General features: G+C 38.3%; 1 protein-coding gene across 1 annotated transcript in view; it reads left to right on the top strand.

Moving 5' to 3' along the window:
• cntn3a.1 (contactin 3a, tandem duplicate 1) overlaps window positions 1-26206 on the top strand; it is a 139944-nt gene that overhangs the window by 101929 nt on the left and 11809 nt on the right. The window contains exons 10-14 of the mRNA XM_049462925.1: window positions 7316-7445; window positions 11481-11631; window positions 22656-22783; window positions 24791-24966; window positions 25704-25821. Of these exons, the coding sequence (XP_049318882.1) occupies window positions 7316-7445; window positions 11481-11631; window positions 22656-22783; window positions 24791-24966; window positions 25704-25821 (703 nt within the window). The remainder of the gene's footprint in view (window positions 1-7315; window positions 7446-11480; window positions 11632-22655; window positions 22784-24790; window positions 24967-25703; window positions 25822-26206) is intronic.

Consider the following 26206-nt stretch of genomic DNA (forward strand, 5'->3'; position numbering starts at 1 on the left):
ACAGGTAGCAGATCTGCTCACAAATGTAAAAGTAGACTTAATAAGCCTAAGCAAGTTATCAGAAAAAGTAGCAGTTATAAGCACTAACACAAAGGTGCCAGAATAATAAACTATAGCAACAAAAGCCAAAATGATCAAACAACCAACCTACCAAAACAGGGCTTCTCAGTGTGCGACTAGAGAAGTTGGCAATACTTTGCGAAGAAAGTTAGAAATAGACAAGCTTTAGTACACAATGCTTAATAGAGACCAGGTGAACCAAATTGCTATTCCGACGATGATGAGCAGAAAACTTGTTTGTGATTGGACAGTGGTTTACAAGTGAGAAGGTCTTCAGGAGGATATTTGGAAAAGCTGAAGTTATTTGGATTAACACAGACAGGAGGCAAACCAGGAAGCATGACATTTGATAACTATTTGCCTGCTGGCAGTTATTTAGAGTATTGCTTTTTGATGCACGGCAGTAAAAGAATCTGGAACTTTCCCTAAATATATCTTTCTACCAATAAAGGAGATCTTAACACTAAGATGCTTTTGGGAAACCGGGCCCTAGTGGTGATGCATACTCACGATTCAAACCAAACCTTCTACGCTCTCTGAGGAAGAGCCCTTGGGACTTCTTCGCCACCCATGTGGTGTGTTGGATTGTTTTTCTCTGCAGAAAAAAAAAAGTTGGAGACAAACTTTTCCCTCTACCGACATATTACAGTGATGCTACTTGACATCCTAGACAGTCTAGAGCCCTTTAACGCTTATTGTTTCACATCAGACCCAACACACACACACACTCACATATATTCTAGTTTTAGTTTGAAGGAATTCTCTGTTTGTCTTCCTTTGGAATATATACAAAAACAATACAAGTCTGTGTATAACTTAAATAAACAGTGTGAAAGACTACAGCAGCAGTAACACTGTACTACATGCTATTATGCTTAAACTTTAACAGTAAATTGCCCTCTTTGCTTATATAGAGATACTATTACTGATACACTGGTCACTGTGCAGCACTCTTTCTACACAATAGATGTTGCTGTCTGCTCACAGACACATCCTTGCCTTCGACAGAAAGCAGAACCAAGTACAGAACAATCTGATTGGTTTAAATCAGTGTCTCTGCTAAAATACACAAATGTACACACAATGGACAGTATCCAGATCTGCAAAAATAATTAAGTACATGTCCATGTATTGTATTATCAATAATTTTGTTAGTTGATAACCTAATTATTTTGATAGATGTAGCAATTTATAAGATGAGACTTTTTACCTGTGTCTTTGAACATAGTTTATTTCTTTAATTCATATAAATGATTACTGTATGTTTCCGATGTGAATCTGCAGCATTGTTAGTGTGGGTGTCCCATGTTTCCTGAAATGTATTATATTTTTCTGGTTCCATTTCCTCATTTTCTTTATGACACAAGTGTCACTCACCTGATAACAGAAAACCGCCGGGAGCAGAATGGAGTGGGCCAGATAAGAATAATGAGATTACTTATGGAGGCATTATTTCAGCTGACTCTTATCTTTCTACAGCCTCCTCATTAGCTAGAGACTGATTTCACCTGAGGCAGGTTATATAAAACTGCTGTTTTTGTTCATGAGTCTTAACCCTCCTAATATAAGATTTATATCAGCCCTGTGATTAGATCTATGCGCTGACCTGACACTGACCAGGGGAATGTTAACAGTAGCCACTGAGATTTAAAAAACGGTAGAGCTCATTAACTGACAATTTATTTCATACACTGTAGAAATTATATGCTCCCTTAGCTACAGAAAACCCCTAATCAGACAAAAGCTGAAAAAAAAACATAATGAAAAACCCAGTCAGATGAACGTTTGGGCGGGAGTCAGAGTGTAAGAAACAATATGCGTGAACATATGCCAATGTGTGCACTTCTACTGTGTCAGAGACATATATTTATTCACATTACAGACAGATACAGGTCACTTGCGTTAATGATCGTGAACCGTAAAGATCCAAAAGCTCCAAATCCAATCTGAGCAAAAAAATTGCAATTGATTAAGCAGTCTTGCAATGTGATCGAAGCCGTATCCTTATTATGTATACAGAGCTGGGATTTGTCTGACTTGAGGGTCTGTATCTGTTCGTGTTCAGCAAGTCTGAAAGGAAAATCTAGTGTTTAAAGATTTAGAGTTTATTTTCATCATTTTCTCAGGTAATTATTTGATATTTAATAGCGAATGGACCAATATAAATTGTTCAGAATTCAATTAAAGGTAAAATTACATATTTCCAACACATAAATGTACTTTAAAATGAGGAACATTCGTCCTTTGTCGGATACAGCTGCCCTTTCAGAGATACAAGGTTTTTCTGCAACAGTGGACGATAAAAAACAGCCAATGAAAGCACATGGAAGTGCAAAGCAAAGCCCTTTGCCCTCTTTCTTTTTTTTTTTTTTTTTTGTTTTATAAAATGAATACCGGAACCTAAAAGAAAATGTTACAGTGAAACTCTGAGTGAAGGTCAGTTTTTGTTTGATTCTAAATTGATTGAAAGTTTTTCAAAGAGTTTGCCTTTGAATGAACTTGCTCTGACTGGCCCGTGGGGAAAAGGAATATAATCAGCGTTTGAAAATGTTTAAAGATCCCAAGGCAACTCCGATAGGCATTGCTAGGTGCCCTCAATAACCACTGCATACGATAAAGAAGAAAGATCTGTTGTACGCACAATAGCTTTTGTTTCACTCACTTTGGGAGATGGCTAACATATTCCCGCACTTTGTGTGAGAGGCTGTTCTCTATTAATGAGCTGTGGGGTTACCATTTAGAAAATGTCACCATCAACTGCCACAGCATTTAATCAATCTCCAATCCAAAGGTCACCCCTGTAGTGAATAGCGAAGAGAAGAAGGGGTGTCATTTGTTATTGCTCATTACAATGAACAAACCCACCTTCTCTTGCCTCCGTCTATGTCTCTGTGTCTCTCTTTCTCTCTCTTTTTCTCTCTCTCTCCTGTACTTTGGGTACGTGCCAGCCGTCTGGCTAAAAAGCTGTCAGCTCCAAATATCATGTGGGTGAAACAGGATCAAGAGGCCATTGTCTAGCAAGTTCAATCTTACACCTACACTCCGACTCTCCGATATCTTCCAGACTGTTCTCTGCCTCAGTAAAATGCTTTCCTCAGCAATATCGCTGCAGAAGCCGTTCCTTTGGTGCTGTGTTTGTGATGTCTGTTGAGGTAGGCAGCTTAATCAGTCTGTTACTGTGCGCAGGGGTGCACACATGGCGCTCTCCCGTCGTGGTGAAAAAGTGCTGATTTCAGGGCAATGTCATACCTAATTAATTACCACCATAAAGCTGATCTATGACTCCATTTGTCTTCTCTGCCAGAGGCAATACTGATGTTCCCTGCGTTACCCGGCCCACATGCTCCATATATGAGAGGGGGTGTGTGAGAATGACACCGTGCTACAGTACAAGCTCAGCTGGTCCATTGTGCAGCAATTTCTAAACCTGGGGGTCACAGGCCTCTGTGTCGGAAATATTTCTCACAAGTTTTATATTGCATTTTTTCATAAATGTAAGATCTTCCATGTTTTGTTTTTTTTCTGATATGGTAAAGTTCTAAAAAAATATCAGGTCAGATTTATACAAAAATACAGATAATTATTAATTGAACAGCTTAGGTTTTTATTATTATTTTAAACTCTTTTAAAATGCATTTAAATTAATAGAAAATTTATAGAAAACATGTCTTCACATTAAAGTGAAATACCTGGTCCCTCCCTAGTTTAGCGATCTGTAGGCGAGCCTGCAACTGCACACTGCGCAGCTTAATTTACGGCATGTTAGTGTGTCTTTGCTATCGTATCGATGGGAAAAGTACACCTTGCATTTGCAAAAGATATGTACTAGTTTTCTTTATTAATCATGGGTGTAATCATTGGCCGTAATGAGAGATAAACCAGTCAGCGTTTTACTTGCCATTCCTTTTAAGAGCCAGGTGCGCTCTGACTTTGGTGGATTGCGATTTTAGGGACGCAGGTGTAATATACAGGCCCCTGTCATTTAGGAAAAAACGCTTCAAACCTGTGCTCATAGTAGAGTAAGTGTTTTGAGGCAAACTCCTTTGTTCAGGTTTAGTGGCTTTGCCTTTGATTTGAACAGAGCACTTTGCTAAACTTGAAGCAGTAGTCAACCTGTGTTTTGTGGGTTTTTTCCCCCACATGTTTTTAGAGAGCCATGTCAAATTTTCAATCTTAAATGCACGTGAATGAATGAACTATTTTGGTCTGCATTACCAAGACAGAGCAGAAATTTGGCACATCAGATTTATGAAGGCCTCGATTGGAGATATACCAAGGTATATATGGTATTATTATTATACTTCCCTACCCTGATAATGACAATAAATGTAGAGGGATAAGAAAGGGGATAGTAAACGAATACATATAATAGTAAAACTGATTTAGTTTTTTATTAAAGATGTACTCATCAGTGTTTTCGGGGCTGATTTGGATCAAAGATTGTCTTTCAGCTCGATTGGCTGATTGCGTATACTAATTATGGCTAACTCTTAAACAAACACTGGGAATCTAAGCTGTAAGTAAATAAACGGGAGAGCTTTACTTACCAATTTAAGCAGATTTCAGGAGAGATTTAATTTTTATATTTATCTTTTTGTTCACTTAACCAATCAGACTAAGTCAGACCACTGCCTAAAATAGCCAATATTTACTTTTAAAAATATATATAACCAAGTTTTTTACCTGTACAGAGCTGTAAGCTGTAACTTTGAAGCTTAAAGGTTTCTGACTGCAACTTCTGCAGCGCTTGGTGTTGTGTATGGTTAGTGGTGTTTGTTAGCTCTGTTACTCACTGAATGGGCTGAAAGACACACTGTAGAGAATGACATTATCTGGTTAGTCTGTAGCACTGAGTGACTAGTGAAGAGAGTCTTGCTGCAGCTTGTAGGAATGCAGGTTCACGTGTGCTCTTGTTCCTGAGTTCCATCTAGCTGCTGGACGAGTAACTGCAGCTTCCTATGACCAAACGTCAACAGTGTTGATCTACACACAGCGCTGCTTTGTGAATTGGTTAATCTAAGAAATATCGTCTGCTTGCGTATTTTGGCTGATATTTTTCATGTTAATGTTTCAACTGCTGGCTCCATTAATGATAATGATGTTGAACGCTGAGGAACACTTTCTGTATTGTTCAAGGCTCTAGGTTTAACACAATGCTAGAATAAGAGGAGCTCAATAAGGAAATAGATCCATGCTGTCAGCGGCCTTTTTGTTTAAAACAAATAGCAGACTCTTGAGTCAGTCTGTGGTTGCTTTAGAATGCATAGACTAACACTGAAGTAACATTGAATTTTGAGCGCTTGGTTTTCATTACATATGTGAACTTGTCATGCACAGTGCAGTTCTCCGATGTCATGGGAGGGTTCTCAAGAAGAGCCTCCGCAGAGGACCCCGATTTGTTTAAGTGTGACAGCAGCAGACATGGATTGCTCCACATTTCCCCTGTGACTAATACTTTCAGATCAGTGACAGACTGCTTGAGACATTAAAATAGCTGCCTGACCAAGGAGATCAAGTAAAGCCCGAAAGCCCCAAAAGGATCTGTATGGATGTGCTCTGAAAGACTGTGACGAGTTCTCAGAACGATTCGCGAACAGGCTGGAGACGAAGAAAAGAGAAAAATTGTGTGGACTTTGTGATTGTTACGTTTTTATATATGGGTGAAGGGTTTGGAGGTAGGAGTGGAAATGAAAGAGAGCGTTAATGAGTTTATGAAGGCCAGCAGAACTGTATTTGTTTTAAAAAGTTTCAGTTTCTGTCAGTAATTACAGAAACCGCTGACCTGTCTGAGCTGAAGTCCTTATATAATTTAGTGAACTCTTTCTTTCTTTTTCTCTCTCTACCTAACTCTTTCTCTCTCACACACTCTTTTTATCTCTAACTGGATAAATAAATGGCAAGATGAAAAACTCAAAAGATCATGGTTTGAAACTGAAAAATGCTGAATAAATATAAATAAATATCATTTAAAACTTTAAAGGATTAAAAAAATATCTAGAGAAAAATATTGAAATGGAGTAAATGTGTAGTCCAGGGAAAGGATGATTATGTGGTAAGAAGTAGGGCTGGGCGATGTGGATCAAAACTAATATCTCATTTTTTTTTTTTAACTGAATGCCGATATGCAATGTATATCTCAATATTTTCTTATGCCATAAGATAATAAAAAATAGACACATCTAAGACAAAACATGTTCCAAATGTTATACAGAAACTTTTATTAACATTCAGATGTAGATGAACATGAGGTATAGTCTAGAGATTGAAAGTTCAATCAAGACTGAGAGAAGATAAAGGCGATCTGTCCGAGCTGATTGGAACACAACATAGTCTATATTGATATAAACGTTATTGTTTCATTTTATATCTCGTATGAAAATATATCAATAATTCTTAAAAACTCTATATATCGCCCAGCACTAGTGCAGTGTGCAGATACAATATATGCAGTATAATTCTAGGCAATAAATAGAAGCACCTCATACACATTGTCATTGTCATGTAAAAACCTTGTTTTTGAGGCTTTGAGAAGCTTTGAAACTGGCAGATGTGTAATAGAAATGCTACATGCAAGGTATGGTGCGCTGTGAAGCTTTTGAAAAAGCCTTAAAAGAGAATTGCGTTCAGTTACATTGTCAGAAATCTTCTATTGCTATACTTAAAGCTGGCATGCAAATTACAGCAATTTCTGACTCAAAGTTCGCTTAGCATTGATGTCATTTTCAGCTGTTATCATAGCCATTTGGTTTCATAATTTCATCTTAATTATGCATACAGACAGTCACATCAGCACTGTCTCTGAGGACAAAGTACAGCATTGTTTTAATCGCTGATCTAAATAAGAACTCAGCAAAGAACCACAAGCTTTGTTTACATAAAGGCAAACATTTTCTGCTCTATTTTTCTTTTCTAATTTTATTTACGGATAAAACAATACTGTAATATTATTTTTGCTGTCATATGTATTTTATTATGTGTCTTTGTACCTGCTGCCCTTTTTGACATTTATTATTAGCTCAGTGGCAAAGGTCTCAGGTCAGTGTCATTCTGCATTGTTTTCTCACAGTTGCTGAGCTGAACGGACATCTCTGGTAAATTCCTGAGATAATTAAGAGCCTGCCTGTGTTGTTATGACACAGCAACCTGGTGTGCGTCTGATGGCTATTCACAGATTGAACTGGGGTCAGTGAAGACATGCACAATTAAATGTGTACATGTGTCTTGCTTGCTAACAGCAGGTTGTTTATGCTTACAGGACAGAATGCAGGTGGTTAATGGGGCCTTGTCCATCAGCAGTCTAACTCTATCAGACACAGGAATGTACCAGTGTGTCGCGGAGAACCGATATGGTAGAGTGTTCGCCAACGCTGAACTGAAAGTCAATGGTAAGAACTTTAATTCTTCACTGTTAAGAGCATTTTCACACTTGTAGTTGGTTTGCTCTGGTCTGAATCTGTTATCTGAAATCAAGGCGTTTTAGCCTTGGTTTGGTTTGTTTTCACACATGGAAAACCCAAGTACGCCAAAATGTGTCACAAAAAACCACTCTGCTTATTGGTCAAATCCATCTAGGGAAGAAGCAAAAAATAAATACAGGAAGAAGATTCTGTTTTCTGGTCTAATGCATATTTCTGTGCAGTTTAACATAAAGCAGCAGTAGAGATGACGTTTTAATAGCTGTAGTAATTATCTGGGTAAAACGCAAGGTTACACTGTACCTGAACATCTGTTTAGCTCAAAACAGCGGCGTACACCTAATTGTTGTGCTTGATCAAGGTCGAATCACTTTCTCAGCACAAACGAAACACACCCAAAATCCATTGGGAGCAGATAGAGAGCAGCTCCTCTTGTGGGTTCAGTGCAGTTGTATTCACACCTGACCAATCGAAATGAGTCAAGGCTGAAAACAAATCAGAGACATGTTTAACTGGATAAAAAAATGCAGCTGTGGAAAACATAAAACCTAAGATGAGATGTAGAGGACCAAAAATGATGGGCTTTTGGGTTAATACAAGTAAAACTGAGTAATTGAGTTTAAAGCATGCAGTTTACAGTCAGAGATTCTGTGTGTCTTTCTTATTACCATATTTTTCGGACTATCCTTTAATCTATCCTTTAATCCTTTAATTTTCCCAAAAATCGCCAGTGCACCTTATAATCGAGTGGGCCTTGTTTATGAATTCTACCGGTCAGGTTGTAAGGAGCAGTAACGCTACAGAGTATAAGGGAGTTAGCACAGCTGCTAACCGGGGCTGGCTATCACTGCTAACTGCAACTGGCTAGCACTGCTAACCACAGCTGGCTATGCTGCTAACCAGGACTGGCTATGCTGCTAAACGGGGCTGGCAATGCTGCTAACCGGGGCTGGCTATGCTGCTAACCGGGGCTGGCTATGCTGCAACCTGGGGCTGGCTAGCACTGCTAACCACAGCTGGCTACGCTGCTAAATACTGGAATTCTAAGCTTACTGTAAATAAACGGAAGCACTTTAGTCACCCAAATAAACAGTTTTCAGGAGAGCAATTTTTGTAGATTAACATCCAGCTCTCGTTTGACTTTAAAAATCAAGTAAAAAATGGGGCTCTTCCCCCAGCTTCCCCATGATGTAGACATTCTTACTAGTTTTGCTTAATGCACTTTATAATCTGGTGCGTTTTATGTATGAAAATAGTCCAGAAAATAGACATTCATTCATAGTTTGCCTTATAATCCAGTGCGCCTTATAGTCTGAAAAATATGGTACAGGAAATGTTCAGCGTGAATGGGTGGGTACCAGAATACTCTAAAAAATAGCATACTCTTAAATATATAACCTGCTTTTTCTACATTTTTACAGTGAGTCTGGCAAGACAAAGTCTGGGAAATTTGTTTACACATACAGCTCCTCTGAGTAATCCCTCAAAAAAGTTCTGGGTTATTGTGCAGTTGTGAAATAAATAGCTGGGCTGCATAATTTGCAAACTCGTATTAGGCACATTTTCACTGTACTGTTAGCAGTTTGCTGAGTAAAACTAAAAGTGGTTTGTTTGTTTGTTTCAAACAGACTTCAGTTCTCTTTCAGTACTCCTCTAATACACACCTGCACCAGCTACAGCTAATCAAGGCTGTCATACACATCAGAAAATAATGATCTGTTGAATCTATTGAATTGAATTTGGGTTAGACTTGAACTCTGCAGGAGGGCTGTCGTCTAAAAAGCACCACAGACTCCACAGTGTAAAGGAAAAAAATGTCACGCTATGAGCAGTTTAACTTTTGACACTTCAAAAGATCAAACCTATCGTTGTCTTTCAGATTAAAGGCACCGAAGTTCTGCTCCTTTTTAATATGCTGAGCTTGGTGCTAATTAAAGGAGTGAAGCCTGTTCCGTAGCGCCATCATTTCCCAGCATAATAGTCGCTTTGAAGGGCTCCGAATCGAGGCGAGGCAGAAAGAGCCGGGATAAATCCTGCATGCTGAAATTGTCGTGTGGCAATGACAGCTCTCCGCTTCACACTCTTTACACATTTTAAATGTGTGCGAGCAGCATGGTTCAGAGGAGTGTGTCTGGCAGGAGAGAGAGGCCTTCTTTAGCGAGTTATCTTAAAAAAGGCGTCCTTAGTGTATTTTGTGAGGAGGGAATCGGCAAGAGAAGCTTTTTGTTATTTTATTTATTTTTTTATATACACTACCGTTCAAAAGTTTGGGGTCACTCAAACAATTTTGTGTTTTCCATGAAAAGTCACACTTATTCACCACCATACGTTGTGAAATGAACAGAAAATAGAGTCAAGACATTGACAAGGTTAGAAATAATGATTTGTATTTGAAATAACATTGTTTTTACATCAAACTTTGCTTTCATCAAAGAATCCTCCATTTGCAGCAATTACAGCATTGTACACCTTTGGCATTCTAGCTGTTAATTTGTTGAGGTAAGCTGGAGAAATTGCACCCCACGCTTCTAGAATCAGCTCCCACAAGTTGGATTGGTTGGATGGGCACTTCTTGCGTACCATACGGTCAAGCTGCTCCCACAACAGCTCAATGGGGTTCAGATCTGGTGACTGCGCTGGCCACTCCATTACCAATAGAATACCAGCTGCCTGCTTCTGCTGTAAATAGTTCTTGCACAATTTGGAGGTGTGTTTAGGGTCATTGTCCTGTTGTAGGGCGAAATTGGCTCCGATCAGGCGCTGTCCACTGGGTATGGCATGGCGTTGCAAAATGGAGTGATAGCCTTCCTTATTCAGAATCCCTTTTACCCTGTACAAATCTCCCACCTTACCAGCACCAAAGCAACCCCAGACCATCACATTACCTCCACCATGCTTAACAGATGGCGTCAGGCATTCTTCCAGCATCTTTTCATTTGTTCTGCGTCTCACAAACGTTCTTCTTTGTGATCCAAACACCTCAAACTTGGATTCATCCGTCCACAACACTTTTTTCCAGTCTTCCTCTGTCCAATGTCTGTGTTCTTTTGCCCATCTTAATCTTTTTCTTTTATTAGCCAGTCTCAGATATGGCTTTTTCTTTGCCACTCTGCCCTGAAGCCCATAATCCCGCAGCCGCCTCTTCACTGTAGATGTTGACACTGGTGTTTTGCGGGTACTATTTAATGAAGATGCCAGTTGGGGACCTGTGAGGCGTCTGTTTCTCAAACTAGAGACTCTAATGTACTTATCTTCTTGCTTAGTTGTGCAACGCGGCCTCCCACTTCTTTTTCTACTCTGGTTAGAGCCTGTTTGTGCTGTCCTCTGAAGGGAGTAGTACACACCGTTGTAGGAAACCTTCAATTTCTTAGCAATTTCTCGCATGGAATAGCCTTCATTTCTAAGAACAAGAATAGACTGTCGAGTTTCAGATGAAAGTTCTCTTTTTCTGGCCATTTTGAGCGTTTAATTGACCCCACAAATGTGATGCTCCAGAAACTCAATCTGCTCAAAGGAAGGTCAGTTTTATAGCTTCTGTAATGAGCTAGACTGTTTTCAGGTGTGTGAACATGATTGCACAAGGGTTTTCTAATCATCAATTAGCCTTCTGAGCCAATGAGCAAACACATTGTACCATTAGAACACTGGAGTGATAGTTGCTGGAAATGGGCCTCTATACACCTATGTAGATATTGCACCAAAACCAGACATTTGCAGCTAGAATAGTCATTTACCACATTAGCAATGTGCAGAGTGTATTTGTTTAAAGTTAGGACTAGTTTAAAGTTATCTTCATTGAAAAGTACAGTGCTTTTCCTTCAAAAATAAGGACGTTTCAATGTGACCCCAAACTTTTGAACGGTAGTGTAAGCTGCCTGCCCAAACCCTTGCAATAATTCAGTAATTTCAATGATTCAATAATCTTTTCTTTATATGCATCTGCCCAGTCATTCTCTCGTTCTAACTGTATCTATCTCTCTTTCTCGATCTCTTTCTATATTTCAGCTGTGGCACCAGATTTCTCAGACAGTGTTCTGAAAGCGCAGACGCTGGCCCGGCAGGGTGGGGATGTGCTGATCGAGTGCAGGCCTCGGATGTCTCCTCGTGGAATGATCTCTTGGAGAAAAGGCAAAGAAGCCCTGAGGGAGAGTCACAGGTATCAAAGCTGCTTTATGTGTACTCACCCTGCCCCAATCTGACACTGAAGGCTTATGAGAAAAACAAGCTATAATAGCTGTGTCTGAATCTCTGCCCTATATTGTGTACAGTATATGCACTTATATCGCTATATCCAAATAGTAAGTTGAGAAAGAAAACAAAATGTTATAAACCTGTAATGGAAGTCAATATTTTAGAGCATTGTTCTATTGGTCTGTTCATCCAGAATTATTCAGACAGTGTGCAGAGTATGTGCAACTATAGGGTTTAAAAGACGCAGAAAACTAAAAATGGAGAGACATATGTTTTTTTTTTTTTTATTGGAGAGCAGCGATACAGTACACTGCTTTGAGGTTCTGCTGTTTTGAATTGGTGTCAGATTTTCAGTGCACTGTAATAATAGCACGGTGCACCAAAATTAGTGCAATGTAATATGTTACTTTACAACATGTGTAATGCCCTACTAAGTGCCATTTAGCCACTGACCTAGTCTTAGAGTCTCTGTAAAACGCAAAATCCACCGGAGATCCTATGTAAACCTATGTAACCACACAGAGGTGGGTAGTCCAGGTCCAGAAATTAAAAATCACCACGGGGTTCCTTAGCTCTGAATTACTGGGCAAAGCATATAACACTGATGTGTTATTTGCACAAATAACACAGGAACAAACTGTGATGCTGTTGCTAGTGTTGTTAGCTTCTGTCTGACAAGACATGCCTGGCTGCTTGGCTTCAGCTCTGCCTGTGGGTTGTCCCCAGCCAAGGTGGGCGAGGCCATGAATAATAATTCACGGGTTGACGTAGACACGGTGCTTTTCCTGATCGACTCGTTTTTCTGAATATTTTTTTCACTAGCTACTGCAGACAATGGAGGTTGAGGAACAGTTTCATCTGTAGCATCATATACAACTCAGAGACCTATTAGTATTTCATAAAGAATAAGAAAAAAGAATTTTAGCAGAAGAGCACTGTTAAAACCGGCAGGACCGAGCAACTGAGGGAACATGGCGTGTAAAGTATCACTGGTCATCAGCCATAACACCCAGGTTTCTAGCAGTTTTTGTCGGGGAAAGTAATGGTTATGGTGAAGTTGTGTTTAATAGATTGTTTTACTATGTACTCTATGCTCTATATTGAACATGGAATGCATACAATTTATTGCGTTGTTGGGTTCGAAGATTTGCATACAGTTACTCAGATGAGTTGACGAACAGCAATGAGTTCACTCGCATAAGAGCTTGTCCAAATTCGTTCACTACCTTAAAGATTTTCCCGTCTAGAGAACAGTGAAAAGGGTACAGCTAATGTGACTACCACCTCAACGTGTTTGCACTTTTTTTTAATTATCCCCTCAGTGCTGGACAGAACAAGAAATTTTCTTTTGATTAACATTAGTCACAGGCCTTGCTCAAACGACCCAAGCTTAGTTATGTAAACCCTATGCTTAACCTACGTAATAGAGGGTCTCTTTGAAATGTCTTGTGAATATTTAAACATCACTATTATTTGCCACCTCTGCCTCAGATGTTTGAACTATCTGGGAGCCCTAATGTACTTTAAGTTGCTCCAAAGGTTGTATTATGTAAAATATTCTACACTCTTCTATTCCCCTTTATTCAGGAATTATTGTGAAGTCAAGGTTTTGGTCATGAATTTTAATGTGTGCCTTCTTTTTAAGTTGCTGCAGTTTATTCAAGAGGCTTTAAGGAGAGCATAGACGTACTAAGTCACTAAAGACATAATGAAGGAGAGTGTAGGTGTAAATAAGGATGTGAGTTTGTGTGCCTGGGTGGCATCATGGCACTATAAGAAATCACTTGATGACAGCTACTGATGAGCTAGAGCACTAAACAGCCACCCACCTTGAGTGTCAATTGAGAAACCAAGGAGACTTACACATGTTCCATTGAATTGACTTCTAAAATATCAAGAGAGAATTTGTATAGGTGTTGTTTATATAAATATTTCTCTGTTTCTCTGCATACTTAAACTTCCTTCCACAATGTTTTTTGATGGTCAGGACCACCACATACCTTTTTGTGTATTGTGACACTGACATGGTGTTAGTGGGTTTATGTGTGTGGCATGATTGGATCAGATACAGCAGTGCTGCTGGAGTTTTAAACACCTCAGTGTCACTACTGGGCTAAATAGGTCACCAATAGTATGATGCAGGCAGCATCCAATACAGTGCCAAGAAATGAACAACACAAAAAAAAAAAAAGAGACCAGTTAAAATGTTTTTACAAAATTGAAAACCTCTGGAATATAATCAAGAGGAACATGGATAATCACAGAAATCAAACCAAGCTAAATTGCTTGGATTTCCGCACCAGAAGTGGCATAAAGTTATCCAAAAGCAGTGTGTAAGACTGGTGGAGGAGAAAATGGCAAGATGAAAGAAAACTGTGATTGAAAACAAGGTTATTCCACCAAATATTGATTTCTGAACTCTTAAACTTTGTGAATATTAACGTGTTTTCTTTGCATTATTTGAGGTCTGAAAGCTCTGCATCTTTTTTGTTAATTCAGCCATTTCTCATTATCTGCAAATAAATGCTCTAAATGACAATATTTTATTTAGAATTTGGGAGAAATGTTGTCCGTAGTTTTTAGAATAAAACAACAATGTTCATTTTATTCAAACATATACCTATAAATAGCAAAGTCAGAGAAACTGATTCAAGAACTGAAGTGATCTCTTAATTTTTCCAGAGCTGTATTTGCTTCTGTCTCTGACTTTTCACCTACATGGTGGAGCAGCTAGGTGGGAGTATCGCACAAGGATTAGATTGGACACACTGTTTAAAAACTCCAACAGCACTGTTGTGTCTGTGATCCAATAAAACACACACTACTGACACACCACCATAATGTCAATGTTACTGCAGTGCTGAGAATGACTCCATACACAAATAACATCTGCTCTGTGGTAAATTATTATTTTATCAGCATTTTGCCTTCTAATGCTGTAAATGCTAGTTTCTCTGTTTCTCTGAACAACAAGATAAGATATGCTTATGCTGATATTTGCATGATTAAATTAAATTATTATAATTTGCTTGTTCAGTAGATATGTCTTCTGTCGATTGCTAATCAGTAAAACAAGCTGATATCTGTCTGGTCACCTCATGACTCATGCCTGCCCACACTCAAGAGTAATCCCATAAAAAACATCAGCTTTATTTATTTTTTTCACTTTCTTCTGATGTCTGAATAGATCCATCATCTCAAGTAATTGTATTTTCTCAAATCAATATATATCAATTGCCTTGTCTGAGAAAAGTGCACAAGAGGTTTTCTCTTATATTATTCTAAACTCCAAGATGTATTTTTTAAGTAGTTGAATTTGCACCTGAGAAATGTGGTAATTCGCCACTGCAGAGTGAGCTAAAAGAGATTTATCACCGCCAAATCCTTCCCTGCAGCAGCACAGTGCAGTTAAAGACAATAGTGTAATGAAAGGTTACGGTGGAAATTAAGCCGATCCAACGCCAGGCTTTTAAGAGTTATTTTTATTCCAGTTTGTCTGGCCCTGGCACTGTCATATTACATTTCTCCCTGCTCCTCAGCTCGTGTTGTAGGAGAATGTTAAGACCTTTTAAATCTTCTCACGTTGGTGTAAGGTTATTGAATAGCAAATTAAGTGCAGCAAAACATGGACTCCAGTATATCGTAATACTGTAAGCTAGGCAATAAGTTGTGATTTTTCCAAACGAATTTTAACTGCAAATGCAGCAGCCATTGCATAAAACCCACAACCACACAACCAAATATGCATTAAAAAAACGATGATTTAACCTTTTCTATGGAATCAGAAAAGTGGAATCTAAACAGTACAACAGACCAAGAAATGAGATGTTATATTAATTCAACTCAATCCCTACATTTTTTCTTTTTTGTGGCTTGTTGTTTGATTAAAAAGTCTATAAAACATATTGGAAGCAGTATATGGTCTAATGTATTCACTCACCCATCCAAATACAAACATTTGTGAAAGAATGGGTCGCTGTCAGGAACATAATGACTTCTACAGCATGGTACTGTGATTGGATGCTAGCTGTGCAATTGCAAATCCAGTCTTGAAATGTATTCAGTAATAAACATTCCACAGTCAACTGTCAGTGATATTATAATTCAGTGGAGGTGATTGGGTAAAAAAAAACGTGTTTGTTATGACTCTGATCCTAAGTTATGAAATCTAGAACACTGGCATCTAACCCGGAATGTGCAATCAAGAAAATGTTCATTCAAAATTTAAGCTGTGTTTCTGAGAATTGTTAAAGTATCACAAAACATATTATCACAATAAACAAGTATATCAGAATTTTCTTACAACTCTAGCTTCCACAGAGAATGATAATATTGTATGTTCAACTCAAACACTAACATAACAAAATCACTTGTAAACACAAAACCAATAAAATTTAATACATTTAATAATCAAACTGACATTAAAGATGACCTAAAAGCATGAAACAAGATGTTGCAAGATGTGCAGAACAAAACAGTAATCAAACACAAACAAACTAGGGATGAGGCTTACAGGTACCGGTTTATGAGAAACTGCAAATTGATGAGGCTAAAATTCAAATTTTAAAGTGTTGAAAGTGTTTTCAGGTATACAGGTTTGGCCTTTTTTGTCACCAGTACTGCATTTTTCGCAATATAAGGTGCACTAAAAGATCTTCACTGCACCTCTTCAGTGCGGTTTATGTATGAATTTTACCATTAGAAATGAGTATCATCGGCCTGTAGCCTGCTCACAACCCCTGCTAGCACTGCTGAAGCGGTTAGCTGCTAATGCTAATGCTCCAGCCTTAGTGCTAAAGAAATTGGGGAATCTAAGTTTACTGTAAATAAACAAAAGAGCTTTACTCACCCAAATAAACAGTTTTCAGAAGATAAATCTATGTAGATTAACATCCAGCACTCATTTTACTTTAAAAGAAAGTCTTTTTTTTTATTACAGTTTTTTTTACTTAGCTTGGCTTTACGTAGCTTAATTAGCTACCCCCCCTCCACCACCCAGCGACGAGACCTGCTGAATTAGAAAGTCTTTATAGTGTCTCTTAAAATGTGCCTTATTAAACAATGCGCCTTATAATGCAAAAAAAAAAAAAAAAACAGTAATAAAAGTTTGGGTAACACTTTACTTGGATGTCCATTTTATGGCCTTGTTGATGCTCAACTGACATTCAACTAACACTGAATTGAATGTCCATTAAATTTAACTTAACTCTATGTTGAATGTAAATGATTCAAAATAGAACCTTACCGTACACCTAACCCTAACCTTAACCCTTAATCAACCATAAAATCGAACCCTACACCAAACCCTTACCCTAACCTTAACCTAAACTTAAAATCTAACCCTAAACCCAATCCTAAAATATTAAGATAAGCATTTTGATTAGAGTTGAATGTAGAGTTATATTCAATACAGAATCATTTACTTTCACCTTTTAGTTCATTTGCATTTAATAGACATGTAGTTGAATGTTAGTTGAATGTCAGTTGAGCATCAAAGAGGCCATCAAATGGACCATCCAGGTAAAGTGTTACCAAAGTTTGTCTTTATCATGGGATCCAGTGCATCTTCCAGTGCATCTTTGAACTTTGCAGTCGGTAACCCTCAGTCAAACAGATATTTATGGAGTTTTGTGTGTACCGCATTGAGGGAATAAAACTACATGTTCAAGGTCTCTTGCTGGTGTTGATAAATGGGAGGCTTTCTAAGCAAGATGACTAGGGAGGTGAACCAGTTCAGAGTCATTACAACAGGCTAGCTTCCTTTGCGTTCTTCCACAACCAACACCATAATGTATGAGGGTTCATTGACTCCAGCTGAAGTCAGCTGCTGGAGAATAAAAGTGGATAGTCAGCAGCAGTAACCTGCCTTGAGTGAGTCCCAAGAGTTGTTTGCTGTGTTCCCTGCCTTCTGTAGGGTGTGTAAGGGCTGCAGCTCATTTCCTTGCTCACTCAGGCCATAGATTATTCCTGAAAAAAACGTCATGATGGAAGGGGGCGGAAAACAAAACCAGGTTTAACAGATTATATTGTATATTGTATGTTTCAGAGAATGTTCTAAGAGGAATCCATAAGTTTCCTTCCAATTACCATCCCAAGGAACTTGTAGAACACCTAATGGCCCCATATATCAGAAGACAGTGTATGGAAGGTGCTGACAGGGCATTCACACTGGTGGTTCCCAACATAGGCAACACATGCAATTCCATAGAGTGCCAGTATACACAGATGGCACCAATGCTCATTAAACTCTCACTGAATAACATTCACTATGAAATGCTGCTTGCCATGAACCAACAGCCAATGTTCTTTTAATATACAGAGAAAGTCATAATTAAAGTTGGAAAAAAAAAACATCACTGGGTATAATCAGAAAAATAATCCCTTAACTAAAATTAACTCACATCTAAGAGACAGCAAAAAAGGAGTATTTAAAAATGAATAACAATTTAATGAAAATAATTATTTGATCATTCAGCATTCAACTTCTTCCTGAAGTTAACAACTACTGTATGTTTTGCACTCTAAGGCGCATTTAATGATTATTTCCCCAAAAATCAGCAGTACGCTTTATAACCTGGTGCGCCTTATATATGAATTTTACCATTCAGGTTGTAAGGAGCAGTGAAGCCACAGCGTTATAAAGGAGTTTCAGTTTAGTGTCTCCAGCACCAAGGCTGGAGCAGTATTAGCATTAGCCGCTTACCGCAGCGCTAGCTCTTTCACTAATAACAGACTGAAGCCAGTTGGTTTACCTCGTTAAAACAAGCTATGTTGGACCAATAATAAACTAATAGCGCCCTGGCTTACCGGAACCTCATTGTGTTCCTCATTGTTTTGCTGTCAGGCAGCATTTATTAGTGCTAAGCGCTGATATCTGCGGCTAGCGCTGCTGCTAACCGCTCTGTCAAATAATATTGGAAATCTATTCTACAAAGCTCGTAGATTTACATCCAGAGCTTGTTTGACTTTGAAAGAAAATGTTTTTTAAGAATAACAGTTCCTTACTATTGTCAATTAAAATGCGCCTTATAACCTGAGGCCTTATGTATGAAATTAGACGCTCATTGATAGTGCGCCTTATAATATGGTGCGCCTTATAGTCTGTAAAATATCTAACACTTACTTTTGAGTGCAACCATTTCTTTGATGATTAGTACACACTGTATTGCCAAAAGTATTTGTTTGCCTGCCTTGTGTTTGTTAATGTAAGGCTTGATGGAGATGGTCAGCCATGGAAACCCATTCCATAAAGCTCTCATTGCACTAATCTGAAGGCCACATGAAGTTTGGAGGTCTGTAGTGATTGACTCTGCAGAAAGTTGGCAACCTCTGTGCACCATGCACCTGCTACCTCAGTGCAATGTTAAAGCAACCCCTGGCCTCGCAAAGGCACTTAAGACCTATTGATGCTACCAAATGTCTGTGAACATATTCACTTCTCCAACTAAAGTTGGCCATGCATGGTGAATCTTAATGTTTCATAGAAACAGGTTACAGAAATGACCTATTGTTCTCTTTCATTGGCATATTTTGAAGATCCACTTTTAGGGGATATATGGGGAACTCACCTAATTGTCCTTACCGCTCTCTGAGATAGAAATGTCTGGGCTTGTTTTTGGGGTTGGCCCTTAGTTTCAGTGAAAGGAGCTCTTAATTCTTCAACTTACCAAGAGATCTTAGCATGTAACACTTCAGAATGGCCCCTTCCCGTTCCTTCCTGACTGCACATCAGTGCACAAAGCAAGGTCCATAAAGACATGAATGAGGTAGTTTTTGCAGAACTTGAATTTCTAAAGATTTTTGATTGGCCTGCACCTCAACTCTCAACATTTGGGATGAATTAGGCTGCAACCCAGGCCTTCATGTCCAACATCAGTGTCTAATCTCACAAATGTGGTCAAAGATTCCCATAAATACACCCTTAAACCTTGTGGAAAGCCTTTTTTAGAAAAGTTGGAGTGGTTTTTGTTGCAAAGGGTGGGCCAACATCATATTTAACCCACTTCTCTTACAGCAAGTGGGACATGCATGATGGATCTCTCTACAGAAGGGTTACAGAAATGGTAACCTATTGTTCCCTTTCATTAGCACATGTTGAAGATCCACTTCTAGGGGAAATGGGGAACTCCCTAATTGCCCTTAATGCTCTCTGAGGCAGAAATGTCTGGGCTTGACCTTAAACCCATCACAGCGCAAGCTTTCAGAGTCTTGGTAGTGTCAAACCAGTGCTATTTCTTAGAAGTGTGGGAAGTTATTGTACCAACCCAGAAAGCTGTCATGACCTCAGTAGAATTAGCTGAGGGGGCCTTAAGACCTTTAGAGACACGCGCTAAAGTAGTGTCTTCAACAAACCAGAGAGAACACTGCTTTGAAATAGGCTTACCCATATGAGGGGTATGTTCTTCCTGAAGGCTTTAGTCCTGCCCAAGTGAAAATTAAGGGCCTTTACAGTAAAAAAGTGTGTCTACCCTCTGATCCTCTTTGGAGAAGAAGGGGAATTGGTAAATGGTGGTGAGCTTTAGCACCTCATGGAAAACACTTTCCCCATTAGCTGAAGCTTTAGAGCACAAAGGATGACCCATAAATGTATGAGGTCACTTCCAGAAGCCAGCAGCTTTACTCTAACATTCTCTGTAAGTTAAAATGTGTGCAATGCCTGCTTCCAGCATCAATAAGAGATCTAAATTGAGCATCAGCAGCCTAGTATCTGACAAGGAGTGATGAATCCCCTTCATGTATTTGCAAATCAGAGGGTCTTGTTCCAGTGTTGCTTTATTAAAGCAAATATGACACGCTGAGATAGCTGCCAGATGGATCTTACTGGAAGTTGAACGAGTTCACGAGTGCCTCAGACAGAAAATCAGTGAATGATTGACAGGCCTTTCTCTGTTCTTGCTAGAGTGGGTGAGACAATTTTGTAGAAAAGTGAAAGTAAAGCAACAACCAGGGCCATGGGTGTGCTAGGATGGGCATTTTCAGTCCTGGGGATTCCTGGACAACCAGTTTATTTTGTCTGTTAATTGCCACGTTTGGTACATCTGTTGGAGCAGGGAAATCTGTGCTGGACTTTGCTGGCCCCCGTTGCCTACCCCTGTGCTAGAGAGTTCTTGTTCCAAAGCAGGAAGACTGGATAGGACTGTGGGCATTTATTTGAGAGGTTAAAAAAATTGCCTGACAGTATCTCTCCCAGGGAGGAGACACCATTCTCCATTTAGTTCACCTTGGCCGCAGGTCTGCCCCTGCGTTCAGGTCATTTATTGTAGATAATTGGTCCTTCTTATTAGAGAGAGCAGGGCTGGGTAGTGCAAGCGGACCTCCCTGAGGTGTCTCGGTTGAGGTGTCGTGACTGTGTAGGGCTCTGGGTTCACCCTGATCATTGTTTACCAAAAGTCCAGAAAATCGCCCCATTGATTGTTCATTTTCTTGGTGAGATCAGATACACTGATAGGATTGTGTCATTGTCCTCCCCTTAGCCATGCAGCTCATGCATTCATGAAAGACAACACACACACACACAAAGATCATTTTACGCGTGTAAAATATCAAGATTATATCTGGATAAAGCCAAGCCACATGGAAATACAACTGTAAAACATATTCAAGACACATTTAAAACAGATAGAAATTTTACAAACTTCAGCAGGTGATCTGTAGCAGTGTAAACACAGCCGTTGCCCAGTGCAACTAAAAAAACATTAATAATTGCTTTAAAACAAACAAATATGCATTTTTCATCCAACAGAGCAGTTAGATTTCAGTGTGATTAACCAGAGAAGCATTTGACTGCCATGTATATATGCATGTGGATGAAATCTTCTACATGAAGTGACCAGGTGTTAGACCAAGTCACAGTGTCTTAGATGCATGCGTTCAAGACAAGGCCTTTTCATCCTTGAATGCCCACAAACGTCTTTTAAGGCAGAGTTAATGCGATTAGATAATGAAATGGATCAGTCTGGCCTAAGATATTGTTTGGTTAAAACTGCTGTTTTCACAGTGAATGCTGAAAATTTACATCTGGGCTTTTAAAATAATAATTTCTAAATTTTCATTGTGCAGAGCTCAATGGCAAGTGCAGTGGCAGTCTGAGAACTGAGACATGCAGGGTCACATAACGACACATTCTCGTCCTGTTCTGTGTCTTTTCGGGTCTATCTCTGTGTTTCTATCTTTTCCTGTGCCTGTCTTTTTCCTAGCCATGTGGTTTCTTGCATGTGACTCTATGGTCTCCTTGTTTTTCGCGTCTGTCTTCATTTGAACCTGTTTTCATTTGTAACTCCGCCCCCTCATTACCTGTCCCCAGGTGTTTCCTGTTTTTGTATATATAGTCCCTTTGTTTCTGAGTTCCTTGTATGTTTATCTGGTTCTTTTCATGTATGTTTATCTGGTTTCTTTGTTTATTATATTTACTTGCATTTGCGTCCACCTCTTCATCTCCCTTGCTGTGCAATGCTGACACATAAAGTATCAATGTTTTTAGCTTTTGCATGATTGGCCAATTATCAGTCAGCAAGTCAGAGAACAGTGGGTGTGTCTGGTAGTCCTATCCAACATGTAAAAAAGATTAGCAATCTGTTTTGAAACAGAAGCGATATACATACATTATACATTATACTATCTGAAAAGGTGAGGCATGGAAACAGGTCGGCTTAATTTGGTCATCCAGGTTTGTATCTACCTGCATTTTAATTAGTTAAGAAAAGGATGTCTCTAAAAGCTAAATGGACTGTGTCCAACATCCCTGAACACAAATTCGGACCCAACTTGCAAGTGACATGTACACCGCGAGTGGTGCTAACAGCATTTTTGTAGATGTAAGCAGTGAGCTCACCGCATACTGTGTTCAGTGTGAAAACAGCTTTAAGCAGACACCTGTTTCGAAAACACTAAGCAGGGAAGATAATTGTTAACAGTAAAACAATTAAAATGTATTGAAAGTAACCATGGGCGGTTGAAACCTGACTGTTTTCTGTGTTGGAACGTTTTCAGAGTTTCCGTGCTGGACAACGGGAGTCTCCGAATATCCAACATTACCAAGCTGGACGCGGGTCTTTATACATGTGTGGCCAGGAATCAGTTTGGAGTGGCGAGCAGTGCTGGGACTCTAGTAGTAAAAGGTATGATATGAAAGGTATGATATGAAAGTGACAGCTTTGTTTTCTGACATACGTATTTATTCAAACAAATGATTGTAGGGTGTGGGTTACTCATTATTTCACAGGAGAGTAACCCTGCTCAGTTTGTGTTAATGCAGCATTGCAGTCTTTTAGAGGGTTCTTACTCCCTGTTTGAAAAAGCAGAGTCAACAATACCAGTGTGCTATTAAAATGCAGTTTGCTGATGCCCCTGGTTTTTGAATTGCAAATTGAAAACCCTCTTATTTTTCTTTAGTGGACTTCACACAAGTGTGTTCCTTCTGCGTTTGTTCGTTTGACATTATGAAATCCATTTTCATGAAAAGAGCACATTATTATTCAAATGCTAGCTATAATCAAGAAATACAATTTTAAGCATTTACCTTTTAAATGTTTTTAGCTTGTGATGCAAATTATTTCAGGCAAGGCTTCATTTCTTGCAATAATCTTTGTTTTTTTTTCTTTCCAAACCCAATTTGCCGTTTACCTTTAGGTACACAGAGAACAGGCCAAGAGACAAAAAAGAAATGGCAGCTTAAAATGGGATAGTTTATCTTATTCGCTTGTTTTCAGAGACCTAAATTGCATATTTTATGAGCTAAATATTTTAGGTGTAAATGATGTGTCTCTAAAAACAGAGTTGTGGCAGAATCATATACCTGTCACTGTGCATCTAGACAACACATTTAGATATAAATAGAAAGGAGGAGAAATATAGGGTGAGCTTGCTGGTGTGTGGGGTTGAATATCTTACATGAATATTAACTGTGTCAAGGAGTAAGACCATGAAGACACAGTGGCATCTAGTGGTGCTTGCCTTGTAGTACATTAAAGTACTAATGCTATATATATATATATATATATATATATATATATATATATATATATATATATATATATATATATATATATATATATATATATGCACATGACTGTAAGTATGAATAAGACAGTATTTCTGTATGTAATAAAGAACTGTCCTGCTTTAAAGGACTGAAGATTGATCTATCACAATAAACATAAATAATTGGGATAAGCAATATGATTTCAAAATAATTGTATGCCAATTAATATAATGATTATATAACAGCATTATAGCTGTATGATAATATATACAGCTCTAGAAAAAAATAACTAAAAGACCACTTCAGTTTCTGAATCAATTTCTCTGATTTTGCTAATAAAAATAATAAAAATATTGTAAGTTAGAGCATGTATTTGCAGAAAATGAGAAATGGCTGAAATAACAAAAAAATGCAGAGCTTTCACACCTCAAATAATGTAAAGAAAACACGTTAATACTAATAAATGTTTTAGGAGATTATGAATCAATATTTGGCGGAATAACCCTGGTTTTAATCAAAGTTTTTCATGCATCTTGGCATGTTCTCCTCCACCAGTCTTACACACTGCTTTTGGATAACTTTATGCCACTCCTGGTGCAAAAATTCAAGCCGTTCAGCTTGGTTTGATGGCTTGTGATGAAAATAAAATAAAATAAAACAAAATTTAAACAAAGTGAACATACTGACTGCTCCATGTTAATGGGCTCTACTTGCTATAAAAAATGTAAGCAATATTGAAGTTAGCAAAAGTATTGTGGGCATGTTCAAATATTTTTAAATAAATTGTTAATGTACATTTTTTGACAGGGGAAGCTAAAGGTATGATTTATGATAGTCACACAAAAACCTTCCCTCTCCATTTTTCCATTTTTTTTTACATAATAAGAACATGGCAGGTGTTCCAATAGAATGGACCAATAGAAATGCTCCAAGTAGGCTTTCAAATAAAGATGTACTTTATTTGAAATTTAAAACATAATTTTTCCTTCTCCTATAAATTTACCGTATTGAAGATACATAGTTTTTGGGTGACAGTTATAATGTATAGTTTGTGAGCTCAGGTTGTACTCAAAGTATATTTAAAATTAAATTATTTATAATTACATTTAGAATTTAACTTAAAATCTTGTCAATGTTGTTCCAGAGCCCACCATCATTACCACTAAAGCGGCTCAGCTGGACGTCACAGTAGGAGAAAGTATTGTTCTTCCATGCCAGGTTTCTCGTGATCCTTCTCTGGATGTCCGCTTCACCTGGTTCTTTAATGAGCAGTTGATCAGTTTTGGAAGCCAAGGTGGCTACTTTGAGAAAGTTGGTGGGGTGAGTATCATCACTAATGATTCGACTATATACTGTACATTTCATTTAAAGGTGAATGACACGGCAAAAATTGCTTTTAGGTATTTGAACACAATTTTCATAATACACTGTAAGGTCAAAAGTATTGGGAATCCTAGCTAGTCATGGTTTCTTTCATAGTTGAGGTAGCTTTTTGGGGTATCTGTCAATGGAAGGCTTTTTACTAGTTTTTGGAGCATTTCTTTGAGAATTTGTTTGCATTTAGTGAGCAGAGCATTAATCATAGATAATCAGCCCCTGACCTCATTTTTAACTCCAGTACTTATTCCAGAAAAACTGAATGGAGCACCATCATCATTCCAGAGAACACAGTTCCACTGCTTAGTGCCAGGGGGGCTGTATACTCCTCTAGCTCACACTTTAGGCATTAGGCAACTGGTACATGTTTATCTGCTCTAGAGTTATATACTATTGACAGTACAAGCTGTGCATGCATGCATGTGCATTTGTACATCTGTGTCAGCAATGGGTGCAACTTAAAGTAGCTTAATGCATTCATTAGAATGGGTGTCACATAATAGTGAATATGTTTCAGTATTTATTGTTTGTGTGTTTTGCAAAGTAAAAAAAATGAAGAAAATACTGTTGACAGGAAAAAAGTGAAACAAGATAAAAGATTCTCATTAATTAGAGTAAAGTAATTTTATAAATTCTGTAGGACATCTGAGTAATGAAATGTACATTTTGTGTTCTTACAGAGATTTGCTGGTGATATCATGATCCGTAACATTCAGCTAATTCACGCAGGAAGATACACGTGTGCAGTTCAAACTAATGTGGATAGTGCCTCAGTAGCCACAGACGTGATTGTCAGAGGTAAGGTCATAAAAATGTTTTGTCTTATTATTTTTTTTCTTTATCAGAATATAGGAGTCCTTCCTTTTCTCATAACCGTAATATTTTGGCTATTTTGTTGTTAAGTTTTGTCATTTATACATGCAGCATTTGAAAAGATTTTACCAACATTAGAAAATAGTTTCTTACATTCTAAAATACACCTCTGGAAAAAAAATTAGATTACTTACAAATGATGAGTTTCTTTGATTTTACCACATTAAAAACCTCTGAAATATAATCAAGAGGAAGATGGATGATCACAAGCCATCGAACCAAGCTGAACTACTTGAATTTGTGCACCAGGAGTGGCATAAAGTTATTCAAAAGCAGTGTGTAAGACTGGTGGAGGAGAACAAACATGCCA

This window comes from Astyanax mexicanus, chromosome 13 (genome assembly GCF_023375975.1).
Source record: "Astyanax mexicanus isolate ESR-SI-001 chromosome 13, AstMex3_surface, whole genome shotgun sequence".
Taxonomy (NCBI): Eukaryota; Metazoa; Chordata; class Actinopteri; order Characiformes; family Acestrorhamphidae; genus Astyanax; species Astyanax mexicanus.